Raw genomic sequence first — 14,204 nt, 5'->3', positions numbered from 1 at the left:
AAAAAAAAAAATTACAGAATGGCATTATGAAATAGGGCTTTCCCTCCCTTTCATACATGAAGGCTCTTCACTGGTGAAATTAAACAATGTGAAAATTGAGCCAAAATGGACACCAGGTCTGATTTGGTAATCCTTCTACCAGATAATGATGTTGAAAGGAAATATGTACCCTCTCTTTTCTATAAGGATGAGAGATAAAGCAACAAAGTGAATGCCTCAGAGAAAGCATCTTTATGCAGAGTGGGTACCAGAGGGGTCATGTGGTCTGGAGGATACTGGAACAAAAAGTCAGGACACCCTGGCTCCTGGTCCTGGCTAGGACAAACTGCACCTGAAAACCCATCTCTTGACTTTTCTTCTTAGCAATTTCCTCAGAAAAAGGGAGACAGGGAGAAGAAAGACAAGAAGGGAAAGGCAGGCTATTTTATGAAAACCTTTTAATCATGATTTATTTTCCAATATACCTCAATGCCTTATAGAGTAAAGCCATTACTTAAGAACCAAAGAAGCAGTATAACTGACTGTGTGGTGAGACCCACAAGGTAGGGTATCCAAACACCTGGGCTCAAATATATGATCCACCAATACTCACTATCTATGTAATCTTTGGCAATTTAGGTAACCACAACAAACCTGTTTCCTTGCCAGTGAAATGGTAAATATTCCCTATTAAATGTTGGAAGGATCCTGAAATGATCCAAATGAAGCATTTAGCACAGTGCCCAGCACATTCTTTTTGCTAAATAAATCGTACTTGTCATTTATTTCCATAAAGAGCACATAGTGGGTTTCCCTTTGTTTTTCCTCTTCAATTCCTCAAATGCCCCAGAGACAAACAAGAATGAAAAGACCTTTCTTGTAAACCAGAGAGGGCTAAGGCCCAGTTGTTCTCTAGGCCTAACGCTGGGGCTTCTCTTTTCAGTTTCTCCCTCTCCACTTCCTTCTGTTTTCCACCTCTCTTCTCCCCTCTCTCTGTCCCCATCTTTCCCTCTTTATCTCAATCTGTCTCTCACCTACAATACCAAGTCTCCTAAACCCCAGCGCACACCGCTTCCCCAGGCACCAACACAGCCTCCTGCCCACCACACAAACCAGACAAAGCACACAATCCTTTTCTGGCACTTCCACTGGCAGGCTGTGAACATGTCCCCATCCTATAGCCTGCCCTCTGTTCACAATAGGTCATAAAGGGCCACTCTAGGTCACAATGTCACACCCAGGATGACACAAAATGCTAAATCACACACTCATGTAATCTCACATAATCATATGCACTGTTAGTTTCATAGTCACACTGATTGTCCCACTCACCATCACTCACATTCTCCAAACACTGTCAAATACAGTCTCACTTGGTCCCTACAACCTCATACAGCAACATGGTCTCACACACTATCATATTCTCAGACACTGTCACACACAATTGCAAACAAGCATCAGGGTCTCATAATGTCCCACAGTCTCATATGATTCTACATGCACGAACTCTGTTCACATAGTCACCCACAATTAGGTATTCTCACACATTGTCAGTTTCACGCACACACGTCCTATATGATGACATAGTCTCACATACTGTTCACACATTGTCTCCCCCGGTCTATACATAGAAACACAGCCTAACACTGTCACACACAGTTTCAAATGCCAGTTTCACAAGGTGACGTGGTCTCACACAGTATGACACAGTCCCACACACTGTCACAGGTTTCCTCACATTCAGAGGCACGGTCTCACACAGTGACACATATTCTTACACAAGATCTTACGCTGTCACTAATTCTTACGCGGAGTCTCACACTGAGAAACACGGTCTCACACCATCACATACAGTCCCACATACGGTTTCACGCACGACGGCACAGATAATCCCGGCCCCAGCTCTGTCCCGCAGGCCTGGCGGGGCGCGCGCCCGCTACCGGGCTCGTCACCGCCTCCTCCCTGCCCGCCGTGCACCTTCCTCCGCTCGGTCGGCGGGCCTGGCACCGGCCGGACCGGTCTCTGGCCGCCCGCCGCGCTCACAAAGGCGCCGCGGCGCTAGTGCGGCAGCAGGGGCTGCTGGGAAATGGAGTCCAGACAGGTGTAGCGCAGAGGCTCCTGGGACTACTCGCCCGAGCACCAACCCACAGCCGGCCGCGCAACTCGGTTGCGAGTCTTCTCTGCTGCGCCCTCTCGACCTGGCAGGCCTTCAGAACCAGAGCTTGGACCATCTGAACCCTCTGAGGCAGTCCTTTCCACCGCCCGCCTACCCGCTGGTCCCGCCCCAGGCCTTGGAAGGTCGGCTCAGGCCGCGCAGGCGCAACTCGCCGGAGCACCGCGGGTGTGCGGGACAAGGCAAAGGCGCGCACGCGTAGTGGCCGGTCGGTGGTCTGGGCATCCGCCGGGGTTCTGAGCCCGGAGCTAGCAGAGCCAGGGAAAGTGTGTAGTTAAGTGCTGGCTGTCCGGGTTTTCTTTCTTTCCTTTTCTGTTTCTTCTTTCTCCGCCTTAACCTTTCTTGCATTGGCAATTTACTGATCACCTACTGTGTCGGACATTGTTGAAGGCTCTGGGGACATGGTGAAAAAGCTGACAAAAAACCCACCGTCACTGACGTTCTAATGAGGTAGGAATTCAATAGTAAAAAAGGTATACCTGTATACTGGGAAGCAATACATTTTATTTAAAAATATATGAAAGAAAGAAAAGTAAGTCGGGCGTGATGGCGCAGGCCTGTGATGCCAGGACTTTGGGAGGGAGTGTGGGGAGGATCCCTTGAGGCCCAGAAGTTGGAGCCTAGCCTCAGCAACAAGACCCTGCCTCTACAAAAAATAGAAAAATGAGCCAGCCATGGTAGATCACATTTGTAGTTTCAGCTACTCACAAGACTGAGGCAGGAGGAGAGCTTGACCCCGGGAGTTTGGGGTTGCAGTGAGCTATTATGACCCCACTGCCCTCTAGGCCGGGTGACAGCTAGGTGCTGTCTCAACAAAACAAAAGAAAAAAGCAAAGTAAGACTATTAAAACTATTCTTTTACTTCTTCATTATTTCAATTTTGCCCTCTGAAGCAGTGCAAAAAATATACAAACTCACAGCATTCTTTTCTATTCTCTCATTCAACAATCATCACAGAAGACTTTTGTGACCAAACGTGTGGAGGTTTTCCCTACGCACACCAACCAAGCAATAAATTCTGCAGCGGATACCAGCTGGGCCTTCTCTAATTCAGTTTCTACATTATCAGCCTGGATGTTAGAGGTGGAAATGTAAAAAGGTGCCGCAAAGAACCAGGCATTGTCCTTCTCAATTCACATTTCACTGTGGACGTACTGTATAAAATTAGTGACCAGATAAACACTTAAGACTTCCGAACCTTCTGGTAAAATGGCTGCTCAGCGCAAATGGTGAGAAAGTTCCTCACATAGACACTTTCACAGTAACACAAGGCTGTATGACTACTAACCGGTCCTAATCACACACTCAGCGCCGCACACCGTCACAACAATCACCACATGGTCATTCAGAGCCACACGCAGAAACTCCTGCTGCCTTAAACCTCCCCGCGGCGACCCAGAAGCTCAAATGCACGTCCACCGCGCGTCGGTACACTTAAGCACTAGCGACGGGGCCCCGCCCCCCCGAAGAAATAAAGAGAGATGCTCCCTGTGGCCTTCCACCCTAGAGACTACTTTTCCCAGAAAAGACTGCGGCGCGCATCCAATCACGGCGCAGTATGAGCGAGCTGTGTGCGTCCGCACCATCTTCCGGCTTTGCGCGGCGAGTCCTCCGCTACCGAGGTGGAAGGGCGCCCTGGAATGAGGTTGCGGTAGCGTTTGGACCCGAAGAGTTGGTAGGTGAGGAACTCTGGAGCTGTCCAGGCGCTTCGGGGTCCGTGCGGGAGCGGGTGCCGCGGCCAGGCGGGTCTGGAGCCTGAGATGAACTGGGACGTCTTACCGGGCATCGTACTGTGGCTTTCCGGCCCTGGACTACATTTCCCTATGGCCCTTGCGTCGCGCCCACGCCGTCCAGCCTTACAGCCCAGGTGCTTGGACCCTGTAGATGGAGGTGGAAGGCCTGACCCCTGAAATTGCGGATGTTTTGCATTCATTCAGTCGTGCTCATGCCTTTTTTTTTTTTTTCTTTAAATCTAGTACACAGTCTTGTTTCATGAGTTTCTCAAAGAGTTGCTAGATCCCCAAACGGTTTAGAATCACTGGTTTAGAAGCAGAGTCTTATCCTTGAGTATATTTTAGAATTTAGACGATCTTGTTCAGATTCTGTGTCCAACAATGGGGAAATAGTTGAGTGAGTGACAGGCTATCTTGTGTGACTAGAATATCATACAATTAATACAAACAATGCTTGTAAATGTAGTCATAATGAGGAAAAGCTACCTATTACACCATGTCAAGCAACATTCATATTTCACTCACACATTACTTAGAACTAAAATTTGTAAGGTGACAGGCACTCTCCTGCACTCCTTTTAAAAAATGCTAATTTAATGGCCTCAAGAAGTGGTTAAATAATATTGTAAATACTTGACTGTTTCCTGTTTCTGCTGTTTATTTTGTTTTGTTTTGAGCCTTTGTGTCAGTGGGTGAATGGGGTTGACTTCTTTTTCCTGAATGGTCTCATACGGTATATAGAGTATCTATTTGTGACTTTCTTTGTTAATGCTGCCCAACATCACTTTTGGTAGTTGCTTGCTGTTACATTATATGACTGTGCCAAAAATGATTCAGCCACTTTCCTACTTGTTGACTTCCTTACTTAAGTAGTAATTTTTGATTTTTTTCTTTAGCAAATACTAAGCGTGCAGCTTTGTGCTGTATTTCTGTGGAAGGGCACATTTATGTGTTGATAATGGAGTGCTGAGCCTGTCCATTTAATTTGCGTCATTGTCCCCTCCCACTCCACTCCATTTGTTGACAGGCCCTATGAAATCCTGTCCACAAACCCTCAGTTTGGGCTGTGGGACTCTTTGTAAATTTGGAAGTTGGGAAAAGAGCCAAACAGACTTCTGAAGGTGTTGAATTTCATGAATTTAGAGCATTGGTTTTCAACCTGTGGGTCGTGACCCTATTTTAACAATGAAAATACATTACAGCATTAGGAAGGTTGAGAACCACTGAATTAAAGAGGTAAATGGCCTGGTCTTAGGACGGCTTTATTCTAGCTTGGGGCTATGCAAATTATACAGGTCTTCTGTGCTCTCTGGCTTTAGGAGAGCTTTCATTATCCTTGAGGTACCATATTAGTCTCAGAGACTAGACTAGCTCTGAGCATTCCTCTCAGGTTTACTTCAATAAGGCAGTACCTCTGGGTATTTTGGATAAAATGGGTGAGAAAGGACCGCTGGTTTCTTATCTCTGAGCAGTAAAGCTGCTTTCCTGAGGTTGGGTGAAGATCACAGTTTGTCCCAACTCTAGTTTTTATGGTGGGTGGAGGGCACGCAGGTAACCTTGTAACCTTGGCATTCTGGGGGCTGTGAGGCAAGCCTAGCCTCTCATGTGTGCTCTTTCCTCCCCCAGCTCTGCCATCTCACGACTCTGCCCTTCCCCAAGAGAGGAACCAGGAGAAGGACCCATCAGGCCTTGAAATTCTAAAAGTCATGTCCCTTGTGAGTTTTAAAATCATATAAATATTTGCTTTCCTTGTCCTGTAACTTCCCATCTGTCTCCCCATCCGGGAATTTGGTTCTCAGAGGTTGCCATTTTAGAGAATAAAAGGACCAAGCAGCTAGTCCCTCCTCTGACTATCCCCTCCTCCCTGACAATAGCCCACTGATTCATTCTGTGTAGCATTCCGTACTCCTGGTGTCTTTTGCCAACTAGATAGAGAAGAAATCCATTTCACTGTATGAAATGAGACAGCCTTAGTATTCCATGCCATGTATATAAAACACACAGAAAGAAATGAGAGCATCTCTTGTAGGAACTGAGGTTTGAAGAAATGTAAATGAAGACTTAGGAGCAATCACATATGGAACAGTAGGGGAGGTGGTGTGATTGGTTTTAATTTCGGCATGTGGTGTACTGTCATGCTTTGAGAAAGGTTGGGTATGTGACTGAGGCTTAGCTAGAAATCTGTGAGAAATTAGATGCCAGAATTAAGGTCTAGTTTGAGAGTGAACAGAGAATTTGAATCTGGGTCCTTCTACATTAGCTTCGGTAGCTTAAGAGCAAGAGAAGTGCAGAGTTATAGCAAGTGAGATAGTCAGCCAAATGGGTAGATAGTCAGAGCTTGGAAGAGCCTTAGATACCTGATCTACTCTCGGGATCCAAAATAAGCTGATTAGCTTTTGAAATGAAGTTACATAAAAAATATAAAATGTAAATAAATAAAATAAGAGGATGTTTGAGTCATTCTTTCTTTTTGATACAAAATTGTATAATCAATAAAAGTGATCTTTATTCATGATTTTTCTCATGAAGAAAAATGCTTGTGATATGTTCTGATATAATGAAATTACATCTCTAAGAAATTCTTGACTTACACAAAAATCCTATTTCTAAGATAGTTTTTGTAATTTTTTAAAATAAAATAATTGGAGAGGCTGGGCACAGTGGTTCATACCTGTAATCTTAGCACTTTGAAAGGCCAAAGTGGGAGGCTAGGAGTTAAGACCAGCCTGGGCAACATAGTGAGACCTATCTTTACAAAAAAATAGAAAAATTAGCTAGACATGGTGGCAGGTACCTGTAGTCCCAGCTACCCTGGAAGCTAAGGCAGGAGGATGACATGAACCCAGGACTTTGAGGCTGCAGTTAGATATGATGCCACTGCACTCTACCCCAGGTGACCAAGCAACACCCTGCCCCCCATAAATAATAATAATATAATAAAAATAAAAATGAAGGTTGACACTTATAGCTCAGTGGCTAGGGTGCCAGCCACATACACCAGAGTTGGCGGTTTCGAATCCAGCCCAGGACTGCCAAACAACAATGACAACTACAACCAAAAAAAAAATAGCTAGGCCTTGTGGGGGGCACCTGTAGTCCCAGCTACTTGGGAGGCTGAGGCAAGAGAATTGCTTAAGCACAAGAGTTGGCGGTTGCTGTGAGCTGTGACACCACAGCACTCTACTGAGGGTGACAAAGTGAGACTCTGTCTAAAAAAAAAAAAAAGGAAATGAAATATTTGGAGATAGTCCATCTAAAGTTTTTTTGTGGTTGTTGCTTCATAAAGATAGAAATGATAGGTTTCACCTTAATTGCTGCCTTAAATGCTGGCTCGGCACCTGTAGCTTAGCAGTTAGGGTGCTGGCCACATGTACCAGGGCTGGTTCGGATCTGGCCTAAGCCTGCTAAGCAAACAAACGAAAAATAGCCAGGTGTTGTGGTGGGCACCTGTAGTCCTAGCTACAAGGGAGGCTGAGGCAAGACAATAGCTTGAGCCCAGAAGTTTAAGGTTGCTGTGAGATGTGACACCATGGCACTGTATTAAGGGCAACATAGTAAGACTATATCTCAAAAAGAAAAAAAAAAGAATTTATATGCTAAATACAGAATGGGTGACATCCATTATTATACCATTTCTTACAGTAAGGAAGGACTTCATTTAGCTTGATTTTTTCTTTTTCTTTTCTTTTTTTTTTTTTTTTATTCAGCCTCAAGCTATTCCCCTGGGTAGAATGCCGTAGCATCACAGCTCATAGCAACCTCCAACTCCTGGGCTCAAGCGGGTCTCCTGCCTCTGCCTCCCAAGTAGCTGGGACCACAGGTGCCCACCACAACGCCTGGCTATTTTTTGGTTGCAGCTGTCATTGTTGTTTTGGCGGGCCCAGGCTGGATTCAAACCCGCCACCTTAGGTGTATGTGGCTGGTGCCTTAGCCACTTGAGCCACAGGTGCCAAGCTGATTTTAACTTTCATTCTAGATCTGTATACAGGAATTTTGGTTTACAGTAAAAAACAATATTTAAGAATATCTGAACATTTGATTTTACTTATGCCCTTTTCCTCTGTTACTTGCTCACATCCAGCCAGCCTTCTTGTTCAACAAAACAACCCTTTCCTTCAAAGACCTCCAGTTCTTATCCCCCCGTGAACCACTGAAATACGCATATATCATATATGCCTGTTGTTCCAGGGGTCAGAATTGTTCAGAGATGTGGCCATACTCTTCTCCCAAGAAGAATGGCAGTGGCTGGTGCCTGCTCAGAGGGATCTATACAGAGATGTGATGTTGGAGACCTACAGCAACCTGGTCTCACTGGGTAAGATGATCTGGTCTATTAGTTTGGAGGTTATCCTTGAGTCTGTCTGATCCTTCCTGGTCAATTTCTGGGTGCCTTTCAGTTGGTGGACTTGTTGGTCATTTTTTAGGGGTTAAAGGGCAGCTTCATCAGCTGATGCTATGTCTTTTCCTATCATCAGGCAACTCTCACATCTTCTGGCCCTTCCTGCAACTGCCTTTCCTGCTTGATGACCAGGAGATTCTGAATTCTGGGGCCCCCATACCATAACTAGGTAGCATGTTTTTTCTCTTCTTCAGGTCTTCCCATTTCCAAACCTGATGTAATCTCCTTCCTGGAGCAAGGCAAAGAGCCCTGGATAGTGGAGAGGGTGACAACAGGAGACCTGTGCCCAGGTTAGTGAGGCATCGGTGAGAAGGGAGCAGCCACTGCAGGTATCAGGTCAGTTGTTTGGGAAAGAAACAAGCCCTGTGCATTAGAAAATCTTCCCTCTAAGCTGCCAAATTCAGAGGTCATGTCTTAGTCATTATCTTCCTCAGCTTGTCAGTAGCAGTTGACAAAGGTAGCTCTTCCTTCCTTTCTGAGTAAGTATAAATATGGTGGTTCTTAAGGAAAGTATTTTTCTCTTTGGAAAGACGACTGTATCCTTTGACCATTTTTCTAAAGAAATTTATATTGGTTGTTTGAACTTTGGAGAGTTAGTAAAAGGTATTTCTTAAGCTTTGATTATGTGCCACAGTATACGTTGAGGTAAGGCGGGCAGACATTATCCCTGCCTTCATGGAACTTACACTGTAGTGGGAAATTGACACAAAAACACACAGGTGTGCCCATGAGCAAAAAAAAAAAGAATGAAAATGAACAGGTTCAGTAGGGGTGCATGAGAGGGCTGATGGCCTCTCCAAGGATGATTTTCAGCTGAGACAAGGAGTATGAACTGTAGTTGGGGAAATGTCGGTTGTAGCATGTGAAGGACCTGAGCAGGAGGTGCCCTGGTACCACAGAGAATGAACACCTGTGTGGCTGGGCTTGCTGAACAAGGGCAGGAGCACAGATAGATATGACAGGGAAGTTTGGATTCTGCACTATGGGCAGTTAGAAGCCAGTGTAGAAGTAGAGCCAACCCATGATTTATGGAGACCTACTTTGAGAATATATAAATATTGTTCTTTTTTGAGACAGAGCCTCAAGCTATCCCCCCCTGAGAAGTGTGCCGTGGCATCACAGCTCATAGTAACCTCCAACTCCTGGGCTCAAGCGAGCCTCCTGCCTCCGTCTCCCAAGTAGCTGGAACCACAGGCGCCCACCACAACGCCTGGCTATTTTTGGGGGGTTGCAGCCGTCATTGTTGTTTGGCGGGCCCAGGCTGGATTTGGACCCGCCACCTTAGGTGTATGTGGCTGGCGCCTTAGCCATTTGAGCCACAGGCACCGAGCCATAAATATCATTCTTATCCCAGATTTTTTAATTGCTATCTTCAGAATTCATCAACGGTTTCTCTTGGATCAGATAATGACTGATAATTACAAAATAATGATTTTTTAAACTTTATTCTTCCTCATTTAGTAGTTAACATGCTACTGTAAAGAAGAGTTTTTTTCTGTTCACCATTTATTTATACCATATGAATTAATAGATGTTATTCAGTAACAGATTATAAGCTATTATCATTATTTATCACAGTGTTCATATTTTTCCAAATTTGGCCAGTGAGAACCCTTTGAAACTTGCTCCTGGTTTCTTTGCACATAATCCTTATAATTTTTCTCATGAGCACATTTTTAACTTTTTAACTTTTAGCAATTCAAATAAAAGTCAGCAGCTGGTTAATATAAATACAGAACAATTGCACATAATTTACAGCCATGTACATAAATGTAAGAATAACAAACGTCACATGAATCAAAAGATACCAACTTTTATGTTAACTATTTAGCTATGACTGATAGGTCACAATTTAACACTTTACATATGTAGGAGTATACATCCAAAAGTTTTTTAAAACAAAACTAAGAGTAAAAAAAAGAATTTTATGTTTCTAAAAGAAGTACCATAAAATTCAATGTATAGATTAATAAGAAATATAAGAACATGACAGAACAGATTTGAGTACATAGACAGTTAGTATATTGTGTTAAATGCTTTTATATGTTAAAAATCCTTCTCTAGCCAGGTACAATGGCATGCTCTTGTATTTCCTAGCTATGTGGGAAGCTGAGACAGTAATGTCATTTGGGCCCAGGAGTTCAAGGCTGTGGTGCCTATGACCATGATCGTGCCTACGAACAGTCACTGCATTCCAGCCTTGGTAACAATGAGATCCCATTTGAAAATATTAAAAACAAAAAATCCTTCAAATTTAAATTATTCAGAAATATCCATATTATCAGGGATATTGAAGTTATGACTGCTAAGGTAGGAATAAAAGGTAAATTTTTAAATGGTCCGTACATTACCCAAAGCTGGGTTGGAAGAACATATAAACAATTTAATGTTAGGCATGAACAACCTCTGTGATTACCTCCTCCCTCTCATTTGTGTTATTTCCCCTTTCTCTATTCTACTTGTCTACTTTTTAATTACTTAGATTCACGAGTTTATTATTCTGAGTATATTATTTTGAGTCTAAACCTTCCAATTCCAAGTATAATAGTTCCTTTTTCTGGAAAAGGAAAATAATACACATTTGCTTTGTTGTGTTCTTCTTCAGTATTGGAATCTGGATGTGATGCTAAGGTATTATCTCCAAAGCAGCACATATATGAAGTTGAATCACCCCAGTGGGAGATAGTGGAAAGCCTTACAGGTTATAGTCTTGAGTGTTCGAGTTTCCAAGATGACTGGGAATGCAGAAGCCAGTTTATCAAAGAACACAGAAATCTAAACAGACATTTCAGTGAAATGACAATCAGTCCTGAAGAAATTCCCACTTTTGACCAGCAAGAATCCCTTGATTTTTATCAGAAAATTCATACTGGAGAAAAACCCTATGGCTATGATAAATGTAGAAAAGACTTCTGGCAAAAGAAATTCCTTATTAATCATCAAAGAATTCATACTAATGAGAAACCCTATAAATGTAAAGAATGTGGGAAGGCCTTTAAATATGGCTCACGATTAATTCAACACGAGAATATTCATTCTGGCAAGAAACCCTATGAATGTAAGGAATGTGGGAAGGCCTTCAATTCTGGTTCAAATTTCATACAACATCAGAGAGTTCATACTGGTGAGAAACCTTATGAATGTAAGGATTGTGCAAAGGCCTTCAGTCGAAGTTCACAGTTGATTGAACATCAGCGAATTCATACTGGTGAGAAACCCTATCAGTGTAAGGAATGTGGCAAGGCCTTCAATCGTATCTCACATCTTAAAGTACATTATAGAATTCATACTGGTGAAAAACCCTATGCATGCAAGGAATGTGGGAAAACCTTTAGTCATCGGTCTCAGTTGATTCAACATCAGACTGTTCATACTGGCAAGAAACTCTATGAATGTAAGGAGTGTGGGAAAGCCTTTAATCAAGGTTCAACTCTTATTCGACACCAGAGAATTCATACAGGTGAGAAACCCTATGAATGTCAGGTATGCGGAAAGGCCTTTAGAGTAAACTCACAACTTAAGCAACATCAGAGAATCCATACTGGAGAGAAACCCTACCAGTGTAAGGTATGTAGGAGGGCCTTCAAACGGGTCTCACATCTTACTGTACATTACAGAATTCATACGGGTGAAAAGCCATATGAATGTAAGGAATGTGGGAAGGCTTTTAGTCATTGCTCACAACTGATTCAACATCAAGTAATTCATACTGAGGAAAAGCCCTATGAATATAAGGAGTGTAGGAGGACCTTAAGTCATGAATCAACTGTTGAACATCAGAGAATGCATAACAGAGAAACACATGTGAATTTAATAAATGTAGAAAAGCCTTCAATCAGCACTTGTCCCTTATTAATCATCACAGAATTTATGCTGGCAAGCAACCATATGAGTGGCAATAATGGAGAAAGCCCATTAGCTTAGGCTAATCACAACTCTTACCACTTGGAGGAAGACCTGAAGAATGTAATGTAAGTGAGAATGCCTTTATTTAGACCTTATATTTTATTCTAAGTCAGAAAATCCATATCAAAGAAAAATTTTATGGATGAAAATTATTTAGATCATGATTGTCAAAGAAGTGGGAAAGGCTAGAAAAATTTTGTTCTCCAACACATTCCAGGATCACATTTTCTAACCACAGAGTAATAATTTTTAGCAAGCGTCAATGTTTTAGTTTTCTTGGAAATTAAAAAAAAGTCAATTATTTGATGAACAAGGAAATAAATCATGTAATCCATATGAATGGTAATGGAAAGAATGAATTGAGAGGTTTACACATAGAGACATGAGGTGTAGGCTACAGTCAAAGCAATATGAGATGTAGCCAAAGCTTCACCTAAAGTAGTTTTTACAGCTTTTAAACGCATGCATATTTTATGAGAACCTGAAAGATTAAACTGTAATACACTAAATGTGCTACTCAAGACTACCAAACACCCAGGCAATGAAAAAAAGTAATAAAAACAGAAAATGATGATCAATAGTAAATAGAAAATGATGATCATCTTTTGGTAATCTCAGTTTTTATTTCTTCCTGATCTAGGAATAATTTACATTTAGGAAAGTGTTTCTTAATTTCTACAATGTTAAATTATTTTCAGTTAATTTACGTGACTGTCACAGACAAATGGTTGCCAGCGTAGCAGGCATAAGCAAGCCCCCTTCTTTCTGGCAGCAGTTGTGTCTTGTCTTATCTGAGGCCATCAGATGCTAATTCTCAAGCCTCCTGTACAGCTCAGAGTGGCCAATATATCCCAGTGTTGGCCAGGGGAAACTTCTGGGACTACTGGGAAATATTTTACTCTCTCAGAAGAGACAGCTATATTGTGGAGACTCTATCCCCTCTCACTTAACTGCTTTTAAACATTTTCTTATGAGAACTTGATGCCTGGAGTTGCTGCAGCTATCTTGGAACCAAGAGGAGAAAATGGGACCTCAGCAAAGCTGACGTAGAGCCCGACAACACTAAGCTACTGGGTCAATTCTGGAATTGCCTCTTTGATGCCTTGTTATGTTTAAACAAAACAAACAAACAAAAAACCCAACTTGGTGGAATTCCTTTTATTTAGATATTTTATAAATTTGCAGCCAAAAGCATCCTAAATGGCATAACTTCAGAATTTATTTCATTATGATTGTTACTTTTGGCCTAAAAATATCTACTTTTGTCAGTTTGGCTTTGTGGATTTTTATATATGTTCCATGAATGCTGAAAAAATATATATTCTACATTTTTGGATATAAGTTCCTAAAGTAAGTTTATTGAACTGCCGGATTACAATAAAATCCTCCATGTTTCTATATAATATAGCATACTGGATCAGAATTTCCTAAATTGAATTTTTTTTTTTTTTTTTTTTGCCAAGGTCTTGAATTTCCAGAGATTTTTGCTTTCTAATTTACGTTGTTTGACCAATAGTGACATATTACTAACCTCTGTTTATGGATATCTTTTACATAATATCTCATTTTGGCTAGTACAGGGGTTTACAAACCAAATCAAGCCTGCTGCCTGTTTTTTAAGTACAGTCTTACTGGAACACAGCATGGTCACTATCTGTGACTACTTTTCTACCACTATATCAGAATTGAATAGTTGCAATAGAGAACATATGGCCACAAAATCTATATTTACTGCCTCTTTTTTTTTTAGAGACAGTGTTACTTTGTCGCCCTTGGTAGAGTGATATGGTGTGACAGCTCACAGCAACCTCCAGCTCTTGGGCTTAGGCGATTCTCTTGGCCTCAACCTCCCAAGTAGCTGGGACTACAGGCACCCGCCACAGCACCTGGCTATTTTTCTGTTGCAGTTTGGCTGGGGCTGGGTTCAAACCCACTACCCTCAATAGATTGCGGCTGGCGCCCTACTCACTGAACCACAGATGCCACCCTACTGCCTTGTTCTTTTTTTTTTTTT

At 42.3% G+C, this 14,204-nt stretch overlaps 2 protein-coding genes across 2 annotated transcripts in view; one reads left to right on the top strand and one right to left on the bottom strand.

The window, feature by feature from the left end:
* Nucleotides 1-3,466, bottom strand: part of ZNF583 (zinc finger protein 583) — a 27,249-nt gene extending 23,783 nt beyond the window's left edge. The window contains exon 1 of the mRNA XM_012808552.1: nucleotides 3,441-3,466. The gene's annotated coding sequence lies outside the window, so the exon portion shown is untranslated. The remainder of the gene's footprint in view (nucleotides 1-3,440) is intronic.
* A 324-nt stretch (nucleotides 3,467-3,790) lies between these two features.
* Nucleotides 3,791-14,204, top strand: part of ZNF582 (zinc finger protein 582) — a 38,052-nt gene continuing 27,638 nt past the window's right edge. Inside the window, 5 exon segments of the mRNA XM_023516495.1 lie at nucleotides 3,791-3,831; nucleotides 5,512-5,600; nucleotides 8,074-8,200; nucleotides 8,479-8,574; nucleotides 10,890-11,983. Of these exon segments, the coding sequence (XP_023372263.1) occupies nucleotides 5,592-5,600; nucleotides 8,074-8,200; nucleotides 8,479-8,574; nucleotides 10,890-11,983 (1,326 nt within the window). The 5' untranslated portion in view covers nucleotides 3,791-3,831; nucleotides 5,512-5,591.

The sequence above is a fragment of the Otolemur garnettii genome, unplaced genomic scaffold, assembly GCF_000181295.1.
Source record: "Otolemur garnettii isolate 467f Iridium unplaced genomic scaffold, OtoGar3 scaffold00091, whole genome shotgun sequence".
NCBI lineage: Eukaryota > Metazoa > Chordata > Mammalia > Primates > Galagidae > Otolemur > Otolemur garnettii.
This window is presented reverse-complemented; position numbering and strand designations above follow the sequence as displayed.